Below are 23,166 nucleotides of genomic sequence, written 5' to 3'. Positions count from 1 at the left end.
TTTTCTTTCATTTCGGGACAAGGTTGACAGAAGCAGTATTTCCTATAAAGCTTGAAAGTATAGGGCTTCATAATTTTGATATTGTCTCTTAGTAAACTCTTCATGTTGAAGTCATGTACAAGAGCATTGGCCTCTCCTTGAACCCCTCCCAGCTTGTTGACTCACAGCGACATTTTTGTAGCTTTTTTGCCAACATGGGTACCCTTAATTCTTTCCTAACAATTGCCTCAAACATATCAATATTCTCGATACTTTTCCTAAGCCGTTTGATCTGTGTTTGAGAGGGTGTATTCCACTCTCAAGTGTTTATCCTCCCTATCAAGGGAGTAGACCGATTTCCTCCACACACAGTGTTACATGCGCAAACAGGTGCCACATGTTTCTCAACTCAAATTTGAAGACTTTGTGGGCCCTTTTTTCTTTCTTGTTACACCTCCAAATTTAGATTTAGAACCAGAAATGTGCTTCCATCAACGCCTCTGAGGAAGGGCTTACACATACCTGGCGGGAACAAGTTTGGTGTTTTTCATGTTCGATCCCTTGCTACGAGATGAGAAGACCCATTTCACATTTGATGTTTCCAAGTCAAATAGACCCCGATTCACAATAGAACTTCTCTAGACCCCCCCTCCCTGTCACATGTATGGATCACAGTCGGAGCTTTCTCACTCTTATTCTTTGCTTCATATACATTTCAGCCCACTTCACATATAGGCCGAAATTGAATTCTTTCAGGGCCTTGTTACATGAAGCTGAGTGATTGATCGTTGGGATTATTGCTATGATTTATCCCATTGATTATTGTGTATGATCAATCGTAAAACCCAGCCCCGTGATTGATTGCTATGCCTTATGTTACCTTCCCCTTATCCCAGTCAAATTTTTCTGTTTCACATAAGCAGGTGTCGTTCTGTGTTCCCGTACCAGCTGTAGTGAACAATTAGGCAAATGTTTGTTGTGTTCTCTTAGTTACTTTTACATGTTGGATTTACATGATATGTTTTTTTTTCTAATGTTGTAAATTTCCATTGCACCTGTAGGCTTTATCTTGGTATGATGTTGAATCACCAACTCAAAATGCTTTCTCATCATTATAAATGTGTGGTACAGTTAATCATAGTGATGTATCATGTTCTACAAGAACAACAGTTGTGCTCAGTCATTCAACGCAGTTTCATTGAAAAAAAAGAAAAGATAAACAATGAGATATCAAATTTAAGGACAAACATGATTTGTTTTATTTTCCCTCTATTTGATGATTATTAAGAGTTACTCAACTTATTTTCATCATTTTAAAAAGCTGTCCTTGATATTTGATGGTTTTGGTTTTATTTTTGTTTTAAATATAATTAATACTGATACACTCAAACTAATATAACTTGAACTTAAGTAAATGTTTTAGAATTTATTTTGTCAATAGCAGAAGTAAACCCTCTTAACTTTTTACTGTAGTGGTCAGCGAATTTTACAGATCCTTGTCTAAAGAGAACTAGTTATTATTTCCTAATTTCTTCAGCAAATACATGTTAATATCTCAAATACCCTATATGTGCAAAAATTTTATATAGAAATGACCCTTCACTTAAATAACATAGAGAGGAAGTTGTAGTACAATTTACATTTGTGATTAACTTGGAGTTAAATCAATGGAAGAGTTTTACGTGGTAATTAGGAATAAGGTCAGATATACAGCATCAACTTGCCTGCTATTTACCTTTCATTCTTAGTCATAGATATTTCCCATGGATCTATTGTTTCCAGGTCATCTGGCCATCTGGTCATTTCTGAACAAAGTCTTTGATCTAGAAAATAATTCTTGGCCTTATGCTATCGATTGCTTTCTGCATTTAAAAGCTGAGATGATTTTTTTTCCAGATTTTTTTTTTGTCTTCCTGCTCAAGGTTGACTTCTTTAACAAGTCTTTGAACAAAAAAATGCAAGAAATGCATTTTGAAGATATCAAATTTTAACTTATGATGTGCACTGATACTTATTTGTAATGAGATAAATATATTGGAATATATTGATAGAAAATGTGAAAATAAAGTAAGTAGGAAGGAAAATAAAGAGAAAGGGTTGTTTGGATTTTAGTGCCAATGAGATTTTAAGAGAGGAGAAAGATAATGGTCAAGAGAAGAAGGCCAATGATACAACAGTAATGCAACATTTGCTTCCCCCTCTACTTTCCCTGAAGATATAGGGTCAGGGGTTTGATATAATTTTGGTCTAGAATGATGTGATGATTAGCAATAGAATAAGAGCTGTTTTCGAGGTTAGGGTTTGCATTTGGCTTAATTTTGGATTTTCCAAAGGAGCTATTGTCACAGGAACATTGGGGGATAAATTCCTACCTTTTTGTAAATAAGGGTGAGGGACAAAATTTGCTATTTATCACAACAAATCCATCTTGCACTGTTTACAATTCTCTCCACAAATTGTCTTGAATGTCTTTAATGTATGAACTTTTCAAAATGATCAAACTGATAGTTTTAGAAATCTTCACTCCCCCTTATTTTCATTGCAGCAGGTGTCTGGAGATGGTCAGGCATGGAGTTCGCCTGGTCTTGAAAGGAGGGATGTCACAAACGCCGATGGTACCAGTGCTTGTCCCTCTGGTACTGGAGAAGAAAGGTAAGTTCTTACCTCCTTTCCATCCAACAAGCATCAACCATGCCGTGCCTTAGTAAAATCTTTGGCAAAATCTTTGGCAAAGTCTTCCTCTCCTTAGTCAAACTTTGTTTGAAGTCAAGCTCTCCTATGAAGTCAAAACTTTGGCAAAGTCAATCTCATCTTAGTTCAAAGTTCAATCTTCATTCAAGTTGAATCTTGTCTTTATTAAGTCACCTCACTTAAGTCGGAACTTTCCTAATGTCATCCTCTCCCAAGTTACAACTTTGTCGACCGCACTTTAGTAAAAAATTTGTCTTATTCAACCTCACACAAGTCCACACTTTGCTAAAGTCATCCTCACCTAACTTAAAACTTTGTCAAAGTTGGCCTTAAGTTAGGGGACACCTTCCCCAAGTCATCTTCACCAAAGTTAAAATGATGTTCTTGTCAATCTTACAGAAGTTATAAACTGATTAAGTCATTTTCAAGTAAATAAAAACTTTTGCTTTTGACTAAAATCATGATTCCTGAACGTACATGTATAATGTACCAATTAATAGTAAGCTTATAAGATGCCCTTTTTGTTCATATGCATATTTGGTGATTTGTTGCAGTGGAGCGGAAGGCAGTCAGAATGTCGAGAAGAGGCAGGGTAAGAAGAAGCATAGTAAAACAAGCAAGAAGAGGCCAAAGCTTAGCATCATATCTGTGGATGAGGAGCAAGTCATTGAATGCTCTTTGGAGACGCATAGGGGAGACACTATCGTCTTCAAGTTCAGCGAAGATGATCAGCTGGATGGTATCGTCTCCAATCTGGTACGAAATAGTTTATTTGATTTGAAATGTGTGTTAACTACCAGATGAATTCAGTTCTTACAACTAGTTTTTATTGTAAGTTTCAGCAACTTCTAATTAAACGGGTAGTGTCAAACAGTGAAGAGTTCTTGACCCTGTATCAAAAAGGTTTGCAATCACAAAATAGTAATGGCCAATCATGTTCACTGTTGTATGTGCAGATTATTCACAATACTCACTATAAACCAATCACCTGCTCTGTTTGAAAGATGCAGTTATTGAAAACCTTTGTGTGTCGTATGTATTCTATTGTGAATATTAGATATCACATAACATTGGAATAAAAAACTAGCCACCCCATGAATATATTTCATCTTTAAAATAACTTAAGGTTTCAGAACATTAATTTCAATATTTTATTATTTCAACAATTATGGAGGAAAATATCCATGAAATTGAGTCTTTTCCTGTTTGTAAACGCATTCAGGCATCTAAAGAGGAAAAAAATTGAGCTAAAAAAAAGAGCATGTGATCTTTCTTGAAGGGAAAGAAAGTGGAGCCCTGAACAAAATATTGTTTGAGTTTATATTGTATATGCTATGTTTGTAGTATAAACTATGTCACCAAAGTACCAGGAGATGGAATAGAATTGTTTAAGGACAGTCAAAACAAGTAATATAATGCCATGTTTACCTATAGCATTTTTATATCGGGTCAATACAATATCTGTAGGCTAGTACAAGCAATCACTACTTCCTGTTTCAATATTAATGCATTTAAAATCAAATAAAGTGTCAATGTTTTTATAATGAGATAGTATTTGTTTAAAAGGAGGGTTTCTAATCACAATCCTAAAACAGGAAAGGATTTCTTTTTCAGTGTAAGTTGGGGCCTCTGTATATTTGCATGTTATGTAAATATTATATGTACAGTGGAATGAGCCATAACCTTTGCAGTGAATTTGTAATGTGAGAAGCTCTCGTGATAACTTTTTTAAACTTTTCTTATAGTTTGAGACAAATTTACAAAGCCCATTTATGTAGAGCAGTAGTTATACAAACATTTATGTAAATGCAAGTTGAACCCAAAATTGCTTGAAAACATTTTTTTACAGATCTAATGTAAATTATGTGTCTAGCCAAAAGTTCAAATTGATAAAAAAAAAATTTGCTAATTAAAATCAATTAATTTGATGTTGTTTATGATTGAAATAGTATTGTATTGCTAATGATTTCCATCGAAACAATAAAAAAAAAACAGATTTGGGAAAATATGCAATACCTAAGAAATTATAAAAATTGTTAAATACATGTAAGAAAACACTTTAATTCAGATTTTTTAATGTACAATTGATAAAAAATCCCCACCTTAACAAGAAATGTGCAGTTCTGTGGATATATATAGAGATTTACAGCCAAAATCTAATTTTATGCAGAAGATTATTGCCTTGATAATGCCCCAGAACTGTTAGGGTTAAGCTTTCGTTATTTTTACATGGTAAAACTTTTTTTTCATGTTTGTTTCTAATTAGAAAAGTAAAGGTCTCCTATAAATGAATTTGATTTGATTTTGTTTGATTTGTAGACGGTAGCCAAGTGGGTCCATGAGCAGCATGCAGGCCTCTTCAAGGAGCAGCTTCTGAAGGTGATGGAGGATGCCAAACGTTTGGGACCAGGCTCCCACCTCCAGCCGGGTCCAACGTTGTCTACCAACGGAGACGATACCATGCCCAGCCAGCACCTCCAGGAAGGGGTGGTTCCCCCGAGCCCCAGCAAGGCGGTGAACTCGTCGGATGCCTCCCCTCCCAGCGGGGACGAGTCCCAGCAGCAATTGGTATGGTCCCCAGCTCTCAACTCACCTGCTTCACCACTATCTGATCCTTCAAGCCCAAGGCTCAGCCCCCTTTCTTGGCCCTCTTTGGTGGGTTTGGTGGGACTGGCTCTCTCTCTCACACTCAAGTTTTGAGTTTTTTTCTTCCTTGCTATGTGCAAAATGGACTGCTGTGGTAGCTGGCCTTGGAGTGAAAACCACCCCCTTCCCTCTTATCTTCCCTTCCCCACCCCCCTTCCACCCATTTAAGTTTGAATGTACAATTAGCAGCCTGATAAGTTTGATGACATCATCATCTCTCAATCCCCCTCCCCCTCTTTCCTAATCCTCTCTTTCCACCTATTACATTCCTAACCTCTTAGGATATAGTTGATATGACATGCTCCATGTAATATCCTCCCAGTTTTTCTTAGTGCTTTCCCTATGATAAGGAATGTGGGTCATATATGACATCGTATAGTTCAGTGGAAAGTAGGACATGCTGCCGTCACACCAATGAAACCGACTCCAAACCGACTGATGATATATCATTGGTAATAAGGTAATAGATTTGGTCAGTTTGGAGTCTGCTTCGCCGATGTGACTGAGGCATTGGTTATTAGCATCGGGATACTGCTTTGCTTGTCAAAGACTGAACACAATTACCCTATTGTTGGTTTAAATACCCAGAAAAGGTCATTTTAAAGTTATTTCAAATTGATCTATTCAATTCTGTCTCACATGGAGAAAGCCAATTGATAACAATAGCAGCATCTTTTCTCTGAAGAATCTCATTACCTCCAGGGATTTCTTTGGTACACAAGGTTATTCAGCTCATTGATTAGGACTTTGCTCCATACAAGAACTTTCATTGACATTTCCGTGTAATCCTTTTCAAAATATATTTTACTTCCATTTTTTTCCCCCAATGGAAACCCAGTAAATCCACACAATGTTTTTATTTTCTCAGAATGTAATTGAATAGGGCAGAACTTATGGACCCATTGGTTGCTAAAATACTGAAATTGTGAGATAAAGAAGATTTTTTTAAGACATTTAGTGACTGGCAATTTTTCAGAGGGGACTTCTTCCCCCCCCCCCCCCCCCCTATACACTGTTTTATACAAACTGAATGAATTAAGTACTTTTTCAATTAAAGCAAGATAATAAAATGGTGTAAAGAGGTTTTTTTTTTTAAATCCTTTTTGGGGATTAATTTTAATGTTATTCCCTCCTTGAATTCAAACTGAGCATTTTGGCAAGGTACTCTAAACAAGTAGAAAAATTAATATGCCTGCAATGTGTGAATCTGTAGAATTTCCAATTTAAAGTAGATACTTTTAGTGGTTCCCACTTTGAGGAAACGTGAGTAATGTTTGTATGTGAAATTTTGATATCTTTATTCATATACACAAAAGCATGATGTCATTATAGAACTAGAATTTCCGTAGAGGTACTGATATTACTGCTTTATTTCTTCTGTATAGATTGAGGAATAACATTATTAAATTAATGCAACATGTACAGGGGTTGATGACAGTTTGCATTGAAGTGTTATTTGAATAACTGCATGGAATTTCTTTTGTGTTTTTCAAAATAAATGACTACGAACAATATTATGAATATCATTTGTTCTCCATTTTAAGATGCTATTTTGATCTTTCTTTCTTTCTTATTTATTTCCTCATTAGAATGCCCCCCAACAAAGCTTTGAGATGGTGGTTAGTAAACAACTCAGTGCAGAGACACAGCCGAGTGAGCAGCAGCAGCTGAGACCTGTCGATAACCAGCACCAACCCCTCAGTAGGAAGAGTAGTAGTCCTCTAACTGTCACTCAGCCTCAGCAGAATGTTGATGAGGACAGTGTTGACCAGACTCATCCCAAACCCAACCAGTCTCCTCCAGCACCGGCACAAGCAGCTGTAGAGGCTGTGTCAAGCCAAGTGCCCGTGCAGCAAGGTCAGCAACTTCCGATGGAGCTAAGAACACCGCAACCCATCTATCCAAACCAAACGGGTGTCCCTGATCAAGGGATGATGCAGGGTATGCCCATGATAGGTACCTACGGTATGATGCCTATGTACACATCGCAAGGGAATGTTGTTTTCATGCCTGTGGCAACACAGGCGGGTGCTCCTGGGATGTACATGCACCAGCAGGCTACGCAAGTGTTCATGCAGCAACAAATGCCCATGCAGCAACCGCTCCAGCAACAGCTCCAGCAACAACCGCTCCAGCAACAACAGCTCCAGCAACAACCTCCATTTCAGCAACAGCAACAGCCAATGATGCAGCAGCAACAGCCTGCAATGCAGCAACTTCAACAGATACCTCCTATGATGCAACAGCAAATTCCTATACAACAACAACAGCAACAGCAGCCTCCACCCTCTAGCCAGGACCAAGTTCTACCACAGGTGCAACAGCAATCGACTCAACTGACTCAGCAAGGAGGACAGCAAGCTCAGATACCATCCCAGCAGTTGCAACAAGTCCAACCACCACAACCTGGTCAGCAAGTAGCAACATCTCTGCAAGGTCAGACCCTCACACAACCTCAACAGTCACAAACTACAGCTGCTCCTTCAAATGTTGCACCTATCCAAAGTGTCCCAGGAGGGACCCAGCCGCAACAGTCTCAAGGTAAGCATGCAAGGGTGACTATTCAAGATCTTGCTGAAAAACTTTCCAATATATCCCAGTTACACAAAAAGCCTACCCAACCAGCTAAAGCTGCAACTTCACAAGGGCAACCACCGACATCACTTCAGCAGCAAGTATTGCATGGACAAGGATTAGCTGGGCAGACAAATATACCATATCACAATCAAGTTAGTGTTAGTGTTGCCCAGCAGACCACGCAAAGCAATAGCCAGAGCTCTGCAAACATTGTCTTGACTCCTCAACCTGTTCCAAATATGTTAGCACCCGTCTTTCACCCAATCCAAGATGAAAGGAAAGCATCGTTGATGGAAACTCAGAGTCTACCCATTCATAGCTTCTTGCCGCGTCCAGCAAGTGAACCTGTTCCAGATATGCCAACACCTGTTGTAGATTCTCAACAAGAAACTTATATTGTCACTGAGAAAGCAGATGAATATCAAATTCAAAATGAACAACCAGTAAGACCTGTGTCCCCAAAGCCACCATCTAGCCCAACAAAGAAGTCTCGTTTTCTTGTGTCATCCGTAGAAGAGAAGAAAGATGCGGCAGCTGTTACTGAGGAAAAACCAAAAGAAGAGACCAGTGAAGGAGAAACAGGGAACCAAAAGGATACAGTTGAAGATAAGTCTTCCAAAGAAACTATTGTTGGGTCTGCCAAAGACCAAGCACCTGTACAAAAGGAGGAAAAGAAGAAAGGTAGATTTACAGTAGCGCCAACTCCAAGTACTGTGAAAGATGCCGTACAAAACGACCAGGTAAAATCTGGGGAGACAGCAATGCAGGCAAAGGAAGTGAAAGATGTGGTCTCACATTTGGTAACTCAAACTGAAAAGAATATTGACAAGGAAGGAGGGGGTGTGGCAAATACCGTGAAACCGTCTGCAGCTGCTCCAGCAAAGCTTGGCCGTTTTCAAGTCAACAAGGTTTCAGACAAGGCTCCAGTCATGGAAGAAAAACCATCTTTCCAACAGTCTGTTCCTGAAACGGTTCCGGCTCAATCCAGTAAGGATGATCCTACACCTGTCGAAATGGAGAATGAGAAACAAGAGGCAGAGCAGCTGCCACCACAGTCAGCCACTGCATCACTTGTGATGAAGGAGGCAGATCGGGAGCCATCCCCTCAGCGAGGAAATGATCCCGTTCTTGATATACCCATTGGACCAGCCATCAGACCTGAACGTAAGAGCAGCCTGATTGGCAGTGAAAGGGATACTCCAGACAGTATTGCATCTGATGGAAGCTCGCTTCCTCCATTGCCACCAGAAGGTCCTACTTTGCAGCCATCAGGAAGTCTTCTTGGTCAATCTTTTCAACCAGTCCAGGGTGTGTTTTCCAAGCCTGAATCACAGAGTACACCCCCTTTATCAGATGTTGGATCAGCCTCTCCAGGACTCCTTGCCGCGGTGAGTAACAATTTTGATCTTTTATACCATTTTTCATGTCTCATTAAGCTAAGCATTGACAATAACTGCTTGTGAAGTGTATCAAAGAATCAGAACCATGTTGACAAATATAAAAATTCAATGTAGACAATTCCTAAAACAGTGCCCTGGTCATTAAGTAACTGGATGCATTTTATTAGTTTTATCATATCAGATTTGGATCATATGAGATTGATTATCTGGTCTTTAAGAAGCTCTAAAACTCCATGAAAGGACTTGCATTAGACACTCAAAATATTAGGTGTATAGGATCATAGAATAGTTTGAGATAATTGACATTTGTTAGAATATCTTGGATTTTGTTTATATATTTAAAAATGAGGAATTTCTTTTTGAGTTGAAAGTGGATAGATTCAAAATATGTGCTCTTTGTTGTTGAATTTTTTTTAGAAAAGACTAACTTGACAAAATTTGTAAGAACATTTCATTCTTTCATTGTATAACAGACTGATCTTGGTCCTGTCCAGCCTCCTCAAGCTGAAGCAGTTAGGGATCTCCAGGAACTGCTCAAGCGGTAAGACTTTATTCAAATAACTTTGAATGATATTGGAAATATAAGGCTCCTTTCCCCCATAGGTTTCAGTGTTAGACTAAATCTTCCTGTTGCTTTAGCAGTGGCAATCAGTCATTCATATTCCTGATGTTTACCTGATATATTTCAAAACCTTTAAAAATTTGGTAATTCTATTTCTTCATCTGTACCTCATTGGTTTCAACATTTCTAGTTGTGATATTTCAAATAGTTATGCAGAGCTGCCAACCATTACGTTTTTGCCGTAATCATTACGTTTTTTCATTCAAATTACGGCATTATGGTTTTTCTTTTCAAATTACGTTTTTTGACAATTTTGATAATGTGTGTACATAATTGTATGTATGTGGAGTGCGTGTTGAGCCCGAGATGAGCCTGGTACTTGCGCGTGCGTAGTCGCTTGCCGGCCAGTTTTCCAACGCATTTTAATAATTTGATAGCGTGCATGTACATATACGTTAGTTGAATATGCGAGCGGCATGCATGGTACGAATCGCGATGTATAGCGACTGGTAAATACGTCTGTAAGGATGATGACGTCATCCAAGATGGCAACTTACGATGACAAACGAAATGATCGAGGATGATTATGTTTTGATCATCATTTGAAAGGAACAGTAACTGCGGTCTAAGGTACGATATTTCTGAATTTTGTATATTTTATCTTAAATTTGCATGTAATTTCTTTCCTATAAAGTGATGTTTTATGTACAAAAAAAACGATCCGAAAATCAGATTTCCGCCGAATGTTAGATCTAACGTTACTGCTAATACGTTGTCTTTACGCACGGGCCAACACTCTTCAGGTGAGTGGAGCCAACGTTTGTTCTTGCAGCGCAGAGCGAGGAGTACGATGAATTGGGTAGGGTAATTCCCCAAATGTAGTCAGAGAAGAGTCCATTTGTAATGGAGGGGATTTGGAGGTTTGAGGGAAATTATTATTCCATTTGCAAAATTTTACAAAAATACTCATCATATATATTAAAGATTGAATCATCAAAAGATATTTTTCATATACTTTAAAATTAATTGTAGTGATAAAGAAATGAAATTTTGAGGCTATTTTCTTGAATTGATTAATATCAATTCCCTTCGGATAACGGTACTGTCTGGTTAATTTTCATCAACTCGTATCACACAAATACGATGAATTCGGCTTTGAAAAGACCTGGAAAGCTCTTCATTGTCCCCTGAAGTAATAATTCTGGGTGATATTCAACATTTATTGATAGTTTCACATGATTTATACTAGAGAGATGTCCTACTGCCTTTGGAATTCATTAAAAAAGTCGGCACTTTAGCATTCAGTTTAGCAGGAATGGGAAGATTTCTTCCCCGGTTCTGGCGGCCTAGATGTCTGCTCTATAGTGCTGTCACTGCTGGGGATGATTGAGTGTGCGTGCAGTGTGATTGAGGCTGAGCTGTGCACATCGTGAAGTGATTTACGATGGGACTTTTGTGGAATGATTTCAACTTCTTAATCTTATCTATAGATCTATTTGAATTTTAGATTAGATTGATTTATGAATAATTTTTCTATATTTGTGGAATGTTACATGTACACTTCCATTTTATGACACTTTAATTTTAAAGGGTACTGTTTGGCAAAAACAATGTTACTTGGGAAGAGAAGTCTGAATTGATGTCAACTTTTTTTTTTTTTTCTCTTAGTCTACAATTTGGTAGTTTTGTCAGGAAACTCAACATAAAACAATGAATTATTTTAGAAGTGGAAAGGAAGCCCCAGAAAAATGGAGCCCTAAAAATGTTCACCAGAACTGATTTTGGTGCCCCTGAAAGAATTTTTCTCGACAGATCTTCACTTTGATAAGTGCCGGAGTAGGTTGCACTACAAAATGAAAGGCCTAGCTACTTATCATTTTTAGAAAAATTTGCCTAGGTGCCCATTTGACTAGAAAAAAGTGGCCTTCATGCCCTTTAGAATGGCCTTGATACCCCTTGAAATTTTGGGGCATTCAAGGCCACTTTGCCGGTCGCCCCAAGCTGAAAGTGCCCATTTAAAAATGGCCTTGCCCCTCTCAATTCTTAATTCAAGCCCTGCTACTGACTTAATTAAAGTTGGTAGATTATATCAAACGGCCCAAGACTAAGGGTCCAATTTGTAACACTCCGTTACTTAGCCCAGACTAGGCCTAGAGATTAACTTTTTTTAAATTGTTCACTGCATACATACTTTTTGCATTGGATGTTTGTCGCGTGTGGTTTTAAGGTTCATTTTAACACATTCCTTTTTTTTTGTTGGAAATTCCTTTTTTTGGCCATAATGATTCCTTTTTTTGCTTGCACAAGGTTGGCAGCTCTGGTTATGGTCATTGTGAGATTGGGCAATTCCCTTCACCTTGCAATAGTTTTGATAGATTTAGATTTTTTTTAAAGAATAAGATTCATGCATCCTCTGCAAGATGTTTTTGACAGTTATTATAATATAAATATATATGTTTTTATTTTCATTTTCTCACCGTAGACAAGAGGAGGAGAGGAATAAGATACTTCAGAAACAACACAGTGAGATGCAAGAATTCATAGCTCAGTACCCACAGACAACACCACCCCAGAGCCCATTGCTTCTCTATCAACCAAACATGTACAGCATGGTACCCTTCCCCATGCAAGAAAACTTTGCTCCCCAAGGCATGTGGCATCCAAGTAGCATTCCTATTCCCTTCAACCACTTCCAGGGGGTTCCTTTCTCGCATGGACCGGGCTCCGCATTTGGGGGATTCCGTCAGAGCAACACCAGCCCACCTACTGTACCAGGCATGTCTTCCATAGGAGTCCCTGTGCAGGGACCCGGAGGGATCGTAACATACAGACCTGTTGCTAGTGTGGAGATGCCTGGCCAGGGAGCCATGCCAGGTGCTGCTCCTGCCATGACAGGTGCCCAGTATCAAGTGCCTACCACCATGCACCCCCATTTCTCTGGCAGCAATGAGATGATCCAGCAGCAGTCCTATGCTGGCAATCAAGGACTCAAAAGGAGTGTCAGTTACCAATCGGTTGTTCCGCAAGCCAACGCTGCTGCGTTTCAACCGGCGTTTTTCTCCAATCCCAACCAGGCAATGGGAACGCCTAATCCTGAGGCATTCATGCCAAGACCTGGAGCTGTGTGGATGAATCCTGCATCTGGAGTTCAGATCGTGGACATGAAGGATCAGCAGTCAATGCAGAATGGAATCAACAGATCTCCTGAACAGCTCCCTCGTGGGGTAGACAATACAGGTGTAGCATTTCCTACGCAGCATGTTCATTCACATCCATCCCATGTAAGGACAGGCTCTGGTACAGAGAAAATAGACTTGACCAAGAGAGTGATACCAATGAATAGTGAGGCAAGTGAAGTAGTCACTTCGAAAGGTTACCAAGCTCGGACAGACCCGAGTCAGGTGGAAAGGAGACTAGAGGAAGCCAGGCCTGGTGGTCTAAACCAGTCAAATAACCAAAGTGAAAATGTGGAACTGCATGGACAGAGTGAAAATAGGGTTGCAGTTGATCACCCGACAACAGACCCCAACAGGCCAGCTGATTATAATACAAATGTGATTCCTACTGACCAAAATGTAGCAGCACAGCTTCAGACATCGGCATCCCTGCAACAGCAGCAACAGCAAAATGCAGGAAAGCGAAAAGGGACTTTTGCTGATGACAAGTTCAAGAATCTTGCGGACTTGAGTAAACCAACGACAAGACCTGCTTTGGACGAAAGGAAAGTTAGTCTGAATGACTTGAAACGTGCCCAACAGCAGCATGACTTGCAGGCCAGTGCGGCAAGGCAACCATCTGGAACTACCAAAGCTGATGTTCCCAAGACATGAGGATTCAACTTGTGCACTAGAAATTGTGACATACAGTTAAAAAAATAGATATTTACACACAAAAAAGTACAAAACATCAATAATCTAATACTCCAAAGTTGAGGAAAATATCACTAGCAACAAATTAGTAACCTATTGCACAGTGCTTTCATACATATATATATATATATATGTATGCTGCTTAGTTAGTAGAGTGGTCACAGCCAAGATTACATCTATATCACACCTAGGTGAACTGCTTCACTATTATTTTTATGTAGCAGTAATTATCCTGGTCTTATTCTATTTAAAGATTTCTGAATTCAAGTAATACAACAAAGCACAAATTAGCTATAAAAAAAAATTTGAATTAACGTATGTGTATTGGAAAAAGAGTGGAAGTGCTGTTCGCACTTGAATGCTGTGGAATAATTTCTCTTTCACACCAGTTCTGATCGTAAGTCTATTTTTTGTTGCGACATATCACCAACTCAGATGTCACAGTTTCTTTTGCATTCCCTCCAAGTGTCGAGCTTCATCAAAACCTTTGTTATGAATAATGAACTAATTGGCATGAAATGCTTATGTGTGTGAGTAGCTAATTTATGATTGAAAAATGGTTTAGGATTTGTAGAGAAGGAAGACTGTAGACCTGGGGAGTGTTTCATCAACATTTTGGTCCGACAAGTTGTCAGATCTGACTACTTGCCTTGATTCTGATTGGCTGAGAGGCACTGTTACTATGGTAGCTGTCGGATAAAATGGGACTTGTCGGATAAAACGTCCGACAAGTCCTTTCATGAAACGCTCCCCCGAGAAGTCTGTAGTGTAGTTATTGATTTCATGTAAACTGCCTTATATTTCGTTCGGGATATGCTGCATGGAAGCAGCCTCGTGGTCAATGAAAGAATGGCGACGGTAGGAAGACGGAGAAGAGGAGGAGGAGAGTGTGAGGCAGGCTTTGAGAAATGGAAGGTGAAACAGCCTTTAACACACCCAGGTTGCAGCTTCCATATATCACTTTACTAGGTGCTTTGGTGTTGTGTGTAAGTGTATCTCACTCGTGTCAATATATTTCTAAGAAATGAAAGCGAAGCCTAAATATTTGTACCACCACCACCACCACCACCCCCAGGATCTGTAAATATTCTTTATGCAAGAGTATCTCTGTTGTGCATTAGAAGTCATTGGCAGACGTTGGTATGTGGCAAGCCCAGTGTGAAATATATTCACCATCTAGGAGTGTGGGTTCTAGGATTCCCCATGAGGATAAGAATAACTAGAAGTCAGATACACAATCTCAAGTCAGTCAGTCAGCCAGTCATTTTTTTTTTACAACTATAAGCCCCATAAGTCACAATAAATATCATTCCATATTCTGTCAAATTTTGTGATATTTTGTTTAGAGAAATACCTTCTAGTGTAGTCAACACCAATGTTTTCCAAAAGAAAATGCCTTGTATGCATGCTATCGACTGGTCGACCTGTGGGACATTGGGTAATTCTAAGATTGGTGTTGAGCTCCTGGTGTTGGTGTTTGGGGGATATTAACATCAGCACAGCAGCAAAGTAAAAATAAGACTTGTTTTGGGGACAAGTCTCGCTTGGTATTGAGCTATCCATAATGTGATTTAGACAAATTTTTGTTAATTCAGATTTAAGTTGTTGGAGCGATGGAAAGCAATCTAAATTGTGCTTCCTCCAACGCTGACACCAGCAGCAACGCTGAACTTGAAATCTTCCATTGTTCAGGAGTGTTGGAAATTAAAGGATAATTTGTCCCATTTCGTCTCAATAAGACTGCATTGCTGTGGGGGTTATAAGAATTGTAACTCGGCATTTTGATCAAAATTCAATCTTTGAGTCCTTTTGTAGCTAGGACCTAGATCTTTTCATCTGAATATTGCTTGTCAAATATCAAAGACGAAATCAATAAAACACTATAAGCTGGTGGTGACCATGATAGGTAGCAACCATCGGAGAGGTTCATCTGATATGAGTGATGACGGGAGAAAGCTTCCTTCATGCCCTATCGTGAAATTTTACCTTATTTTTGGTAAGCGTTTTGTGAGGCTGCATGGTAGCCATATCTGTTTGCTTTTCTGGGCTTTAATTATCAAATAAAGACTTGTTACCAACCTGAAGTTCTCAACTTCAATACTGAAGGTAAAGGAGTTAAGATCATTTTGAATTTGAATTGATTTGAAACAGCCGTAAGTCTATTTGAGACGGGACCCAGAATGAAAGTTTGAGATACAAGGTCTTATAATCCCACTGACTTGGAAAAAAGGGAGACCAATGTTGGTAGCTGCAATTAGATGAGACTGGTTCGATAGGCTTACACCAGACATTTCTCGTAGAATATAGTAGACTGTATCTGCAGATGACTGGCTTGCAGAATCTCTGTAAGATCCTTGATAACAAACCATCCATTCCACCCCTCTTGCAAACTCTAGCATGCACACATACACACTGATATAGTCCGTTATTAGCTCAATGAATTTGACATGATGAATTTGTACATTTTGTATATAAAGCAACAATTGTATGGCCATATATATATAGTTTTGTTGTTGTTTAGTGGGACTTCAATTTGTGTTATCAATGTTTATCATTACTGCGTATATGAAAATGTGTATAAATGCTGCGTTATGAGCAGTGCGTGAGAGAGCGTCGGCCACTGCTTAGCCTTGGCCATGTGTGAGAAAAAACTAATATATTCTAAAATTTAGAATATCATAAAGAACATATTGACATTTACAAAAAAAAATTCAGATGTACGTCCAGTAAATGTTAGGTATTAGTTCTAAAAAGAAAAATGCATTTTATTGAGTATGCTTAGATTGATAACCAACTCGAAAACTTTTTAATGCTTGAAATTGTTGGCTTCCATTTGTAAGGATTAAAATCACTGTAATATATATTTAAAACTTGCTTAGTTGTGGAAAAAGTGAAATTGGTACATGGATTGATTTTGATTATCTCTAATAATTTGAATAAATGGAATTCATCTCCCTGGTACTCTTTATATTTTTCAAGATCCCCCATTTCAGATCACTTTTTATGGCACTGTTTCATCTTGGTTTTTGGTCAGAAACTTTCACCAGCACATAATCACATGACTCACTTCCTAACCTTGTTTCATAATACTTAATATCAGTAAAAAAAATAAAGTCATAGAAATCTATGGCAAATTGCTCTTTACAAATCAGATTCCATGAGATTGGGTGGTCCTTTTCAGGACCAACATCTGCCCAAGAAAGATACATGGTGTACCGTGAAATCTACTACACTATTCTTCTTCGCCATGGAAACCTTCAGAAGTTATATCAGATTCCATGATTTCAGTAGCTTATAACAGCCTGTTACCTGCAATCGATTACAAGTTTTATGAAACAGGGGCCCTGTTGGCACATCCATTCACTATTCTATAATCCAACACTTTGAAATGTTGTGTCTAGTGGAGTGCATAGTGATGATTTGATGTTAAACTGAAAAAGAAGAAAATTTCTTGTAGCATTGTGTAAGGCATTGGCTTTGCTTTTCAGATAGCAGCTTTTATTTTCAATGAAGATTCACAATATCAGAATAGAAAAACAAAAAACAAGTCAGACGATTATTCTGCTCATCTAAGTACCAACAAATTTTGTTCAAGTTTCTGAAATACCTGTTTCCCGCTTCTGGGTTCTGTGACATTGAGAGATTCAATTCATATACAATCGATTGGAACGTTTTGTACATGGTTTGTCATATACTGACAGTTACAGTTATTGATCGTATCATTTCTTATGTTACATGGTCCAGATTTGGTGTAAACCTGTCATATACATGCTTCTTCCAGCCTTCTGTCGAGGATTTTAAAAGAAAATTTTTTTTCTGGGAAGATAACATTTAAAAAAAAAAGATAGAACGCTCTTGTTAGTATAAAGACTGTCGTAAGAATGTATTCAGTATTTTCTTTTACATCATTTACTTTTCTTTGTTTTTTGCATGAACTATGTTGTGATACACCTTCCTCCCCTGACGCAGATATATTATGAAATCAGACAGACATAATTGGAGAAATGTTTTCAATTTTATTTGCTCATTCCTGCTACCATAGGCGGAGCTGAATATAAAATACAAACTCATCAGGTCGGTTTTATCCTATTTTCATTTCAGTTTCTCGTCGATATATTCTATATAGGATTTGGAATATGTTTATGATTTGCATGTCTTGTAATAATTTGCATAATGTTAAGATTGAGAAAACGAAAGAGAAATTATTTTTTAAACAAGATATCCCTTTGTGACATTCACCCGTGCCTCGTAAGTAAGCTTTTATATACAAAAGATTCATGATTTTGTGTTGGCATTGTGGCAACAGGCTATAATTTGACTATTTGATATTAATTTGACTAATTATGATATTAACATAAAGTAAACTCCAATGCTGTCATAGGGGAGAAGTGATCACATTTCCTATATTTTTTTCTTTGTACCATTTGCTTTCATGTAATATTGCTGTCTGTTTATCTAATTTAGAAATATTTTGTTGCATATACCACCTTTTTTGTTGCTTATTTATGATCTAATTTGATATAGTCGTATACCTTCATTGTATATCTATGTATGGGCATATATTATTTCTTTTCTTTTCAATGTACAAAGCACTCTTGAATATAATATACAATGATCACAACAATTTTTGATGAATTTTCAAGTTATATTTTCTTTTGACATTATGATAAATGGTAAAAGTACACAGGTCTTTTGTTGCTGACTTTTGGCATGACTGAGAAAGTAAACATGATTATTTTGTGCAGTACTACACCCCAACTAGCTTAGGTTTTCCCGTTTGTCCCCACAGTGTTATGAGTAATGTTGTGGGATGTATATAATGCATTTGTATTTATCTGTTCACATGGAAATAATAAGTCTCCACAAATGAGTGTAGAAGTAGACCCACTGTAAAAATGGCATAATAATATTTCATCCCCATTCCACTATTGTTTCATTCAGAACAATTGAATTTAATTTTCATTTGGAAATGTCATATGATTTGAATTGCTCTTATGTTCTAAAATTCTTTTATATCAGAGACGATTTTTCATTTGATCACCAGTTTAATACTGGAGCCAAACAATTAAAGCACATCAGATTCAACACATGAGTGACTTGCAGCAACAAAATATCTTGGTAACTCTGTTGAAAGGCCCCTCGTATTTTCAAATCATAAAATTGGACCAAGGGGGTCACAGTAAGAAAATGTGTGACTCCTCTCTTTTACATACCTCTCTTTAACAAATTATTTACTTTCGATTCTTATTATATACGTATACAAACTAAACTTTTTTTGGAAATTGAAATAATCTTTAATTGTTAACTTGATATAATAATATATCAGGTTCTGATATGCACATATTTAAGCAATGCAATGCATTTGACATGAAAATAACCAAGTATTTTGACATGTATCAGTGTAACCATCAATACATTAATTGGTATAATAAATGTTTAGCAAAATTGTGATTAAGAGATTATTACCTGTATCCCACCCATTTTTCATACTCAAGAAAATAATAATGCATTCAGTAAATTTGACTACCAAATGCTCTTCTGTTTACTCACAGCACGAATTTGAAATTTCATTAGATTCCCCATAAATGCGATATCCTTTTTTTTTCTCTGTGTTTTTGTTTGTAGTTGGGTGAAGGATATTCATATAGTGCTATCAGAAAAAAAATAAAATAAAAAAACATTTTTGTGAAATCCAAGTTTATCAGTTTCAACATCGGGTTTGTACAATACATGTTTCATGTAATAAACATGCTTTATCCCATATAAATATATTGCTGAGGTCTGCGTTCATCGGCTTTCACTTCTTGAATGGGCATCAATATATATTTTTAAAAAGAAGGGGTGCAATTTAAATATCCTTTTTTTTTATGATTGCACAATAAATTGAAAAGGATTGCCAATTTGCAGTTTGGCACATTGCTCATTCATAATATGAAATTGAAAATTTTTCTAAATATTGGTAATTGTAGTGCGTTGTAAATGGATTGAAACATCTCTTTCAGATTTGTCATGTTTAATTACTAAGATTCAATATCCGAAGATATTTAGTAATATAGATTGGAAACACATTTTGTCCTTTGTTGTAAACAGATAAAGCTTTTTTTTTTCTTTCTTTATTTGTACTGATCCAGCTAAAGTTAACTTTTTGGAATTGTCTCCAAAAATCAGAATTTAATTGCATAAAACAGTTTATGAAGAAACTTTACAACAGATTTTATATTTTTTTCTTTATTTAATGTTGATAACTAACTGTTGCAGACAAGTGAAGACTTATGGGAAAGGGGGGGAGGGGGCCTTTCTGATAACAAAACTGTATACTGTATCCAAGAGCTTCTCCCTTTTGTCCAGAATAAAATTGCATTTGAATTAAAAATGTAATATGATATTAAATCTCTCCTAAGATGTATGTATGGTACAGAGCATGCTTTTCCTCTTAAATTAAACAAATCTAATGCATGTATATACTAAGGAGTATGCCATTGCTCAATATTCTGTATGCTATTTATTTTTAAATCTATAGTAAACAATGCCATATTCCTTCCCTGTTAAATATTGAAATGAATGTTCAGTTTCATTGTTTTGTTGACTTGATAGCATAGTTGAATACATGCAAAAAGTCACATAAGGAATGAATATACCAAAGTTGACCTGGTCTACTCTATATCAATTTAAGTGTGGAATCATTAAGTCAAAAGCTTACAGAAAATAAATATTATAGATATTAAAAAGGCATTATACAAAGTAAATATTTTGTGCTGTTTATATAATGAAAGAATGTGAATAATAATACCAACCAAATGTCACCCGAAAAATTATCTAATTTTGATTCTCTTTTTTTTTTAAAGATGATTTGTTTAGCACTGATTAATATGTTGCAAGAAGTACTTGACTTTTATTGTAATTCTTTGTTATTATTACCACTGTGATGAAGAAATAAGAAATTAATACCATTATTTACAATCTATCTAAAGGTGTATTGTGATTTGTTTTCGTTTGTGTTCGTTTGTTTGTAGTGATGACTTGGCATGGAAGCTGCTTTCACACTCGTCGAATCACAAAAAAAAGCCTGGCATTTTACCACCATTAAGGCAAATATCTTGTAAAATTCTTGTGAGAAAATACCTATAGATCAGTTTATACTGTATCAAAATAATTAGAACTTTCGCAGTGATTTTGTAGTGTGGAGGCAAAGTCCAAGAACTTTTGAATGATATGGACCAAGAAAACAGGAATATGAATGTCTTGTTTCATGATAATAACTACAAGAACAATGCTGTGTCATGCCTTCTCATTTTTTTTTTTTTTTTTAGCTCATTACGCCTCTGAAAGTACCCATTAATTATGATATCTTGAGCAGGGCTCAAGATATCTGAGAATAGTTACACCTGCCTCAGCTAGATTTTGAGAAGTCATAACATGGTGGGAAATTATAAAAAGTCAAGAGCGAATTGATTTTTTTTTTCTCTTCTCTTCAAAATCCGAGGAAACTGTTACTTTGTCACAGTAGAGATTTGATCTTTTATGAATACCTATGAATATCAATGTCAGGTTTCTGAATCATAATGATCATAAGGGCTCATCTTCATAAAAATGAAAATTGTCAACGGAAAGACTAAATAAATCTTTGATATTTTTATCATCATTATCTTGATATTTTCATCATAATTATCAGTACGGACCCCCCATTTCATATTATTAACAGCGACCCCATCATGGAAAATGAGTGGTAATTTAGAGAAATAAGTAATATCGATGTGAATTATAAGATCCATATCTCACATTTTGATTGTCCTGAAAACTGTATTTATGAATTGATAGTGACTCTTTTCAATTTTCTAATAGAGAGGTACCCTCCCCCACTCCTCGCTTGTTTCATGGTCAAACGTCTAAGTATTATATTAGATATGCAAATAATTGTTTTCATTCTAGTCAACCTATTTTTTCTCAATATAAAAAAGCAATCTAAAGAATTCACAAGCCAAGAATAAAATTGATATTTGGAGGGGGAGGACTTTCAGAAGGGATAGAAAAATGCAGATAGATCGGGATATAGAGAGAAAGATGTATATAAATAGGGAAAGAGAGAACGGGGCGATTTTCACACGACGATATGAACTAATCAAACATTCTTTTTTTTTTTTGGGGGGGGGTGGGTTCTTGAACTTGTGGTTCAAATATTTCGAGCGCCAATTTTATTACATTCGAGTTAATATTTTTCATCGTTCTGCTAATAGTGAATTGCAAATATGGTATAAAAGAAATGTGTAGGGGAAGGCGGGGTAAGTTGAGCCACCACCCCCAGGCTAATAATGAATGAGGTAGACATTGTGGTGGTGTCATGTATTGATGACCCATTGCATAACCCTTAACCCCACCACTTTGTTTTCAACTTTGTAACAAAAAGTACATTTTTAGAGGGGAAAATACAGATTTCAGCCAAAAAAGTAAAAAGGGTGTGAAATAGATAAGTGCTTTTTACCCACACACGTCTTTAAATATATTATAGAAATAAGAACAATATTGTTAGTCCAGGTATGGATTCTCATTCCTGTCAAAGTCTTTTACATGATGAATGCATAAGAAATGTGTGGATGTGAAAATGTCGCAATAAGTTCGGACTGGGGTAATTTAAGCCAAATCAACATGGGGCAAGTTGAACCATGGTAATTCTTATGGTGATGTATAATAAAAAATTAAAAAACGTAAAAAGCCATTGATATGCAGGCATAAAGGAGCAAATTCACATGACAGTTCTTTTACTTTTAGAAGGTGTTAGTATTTATAGAGAATTAGCAAGTGAAAAGACTTTAAATGAAAAATTGACATCCTGGTTCTTCCCGCATACATTTTGTACATAGTTTTTGTGGCTCAACTTACCCCAGACGGTGGCACAACTTACCCCACAGATGGGGCAAGTTGAGCCATTTGACATCGTTTTTTTCAAAGGTCACGATGACTTTCAGTGTGGGGGTAGAAAATTATATATAGGTGAAAAGTATTTCCCAAGAATCAAATTTAAAGGCAAGGTACTTATTTCTACAATATTACTAGTCATATCAATTCTAACATGCAAAATGCAAAAAGTGTCACAACTTACCCCGCCTTCCCCTACTTTTTAAAAGTTTTATAAAGTACATTTTAAAATGACAACTGGTGTTTTTTTTAAATCTTTTGTTTTCAATGTACATATCATTTGTTTTCAATGAACATATCTTTTCTTACTCTGCCCATACTCGTGGAATGACACCAGACCCTGAAATGAATAAATTTCATTCATAATGAAATCAAAGAATGTCTAAAATCTTTGTAAAAAATCGATAGTATGACTGATGTTGGACTATCACCTAACATTCCAACCGTACAGAAGACAAGTGAAGTGATTGGTTCAAAATGACTATTTATTGAATTTAAATTTCAGGATATTTAGCGCCTTCTCTCAGTT

At 36.8% G+C, this 23,166-nt stretch overlaps 1 protein-coding gene across 1 annotated transcript; it reads left to right on the top strand.

Annotated features, from left to right (window-relative positions):
• The first annotated feature begins 2,519 nt into the window (after positions 1-2,519).
• On the top strand, positions 2,520-18,581 carry LOC129257932 (daxx-like protein). The gene is made up of 6 exons (XM_054896373.2): positions 2,520-2,631; positions 3,225-3,426; positions 4,990-5,238; positions 6,906-9,281; positions 9,767-9,834; positions 12,338-18,581. Exons 3-6 carry the CDS (start codon positions 5,053-5,055, stop codon positions 13,683-13,685), a joined length of 3,978 nt encoding a protein of 1,325 aa, XP_054752348.2. The 5' UTR covers positions 2,520-2,631; positions 3,225-3,426; positions 4,990-5,052; the 3' UTR covers positions 13,686-18,581.
• Positions 18,582-23,166: the final 4,585 nt, after the last annotated feature.

The sequence above is a fragment of the Lytechinus pictus genome, chromosome 3 (assembly GCF_037042905.1).
Source record: "Lytechinus pictus isolate F3 Inbred chromosome 3, Lp3.0, whole genome shotgun sequence".
NCBI classification, from domain to species: domain Eukaryota; kingdom Metazoa; phylum Echinodermata; class Echinoidea; order Temnopleuroida; family Toxopneustidae; genus Lytechinus; species Lytechinus pictus.
This window is presented reverse-complemented; position numbering and strand designations above follow the sequence as displayed.

Coding starts and splice junctions, on each gene's coding strand:
- LOC129257932 (XM_054896373.2), top strand. CDS start 5,053: ATGGAGGATGCCAAACGTTTGGGACCAGGCTCCCACCTCCAGCCGGGT. Junction 5,239..6,905: donor ACGAGTCCCAGCAGCAATTG/GTATGGTCCCCA, acceptor TTTCCTCATTAG/AATGCCCCCCAACAAAGCTT. Junction 9,835..12,337: donor CTCCAGGAACTGCTCAAGCG/GTAAGACTTTAT, acceptor TTCTCACCGTAG/ACAAGAGGAGGAGAGGAATA.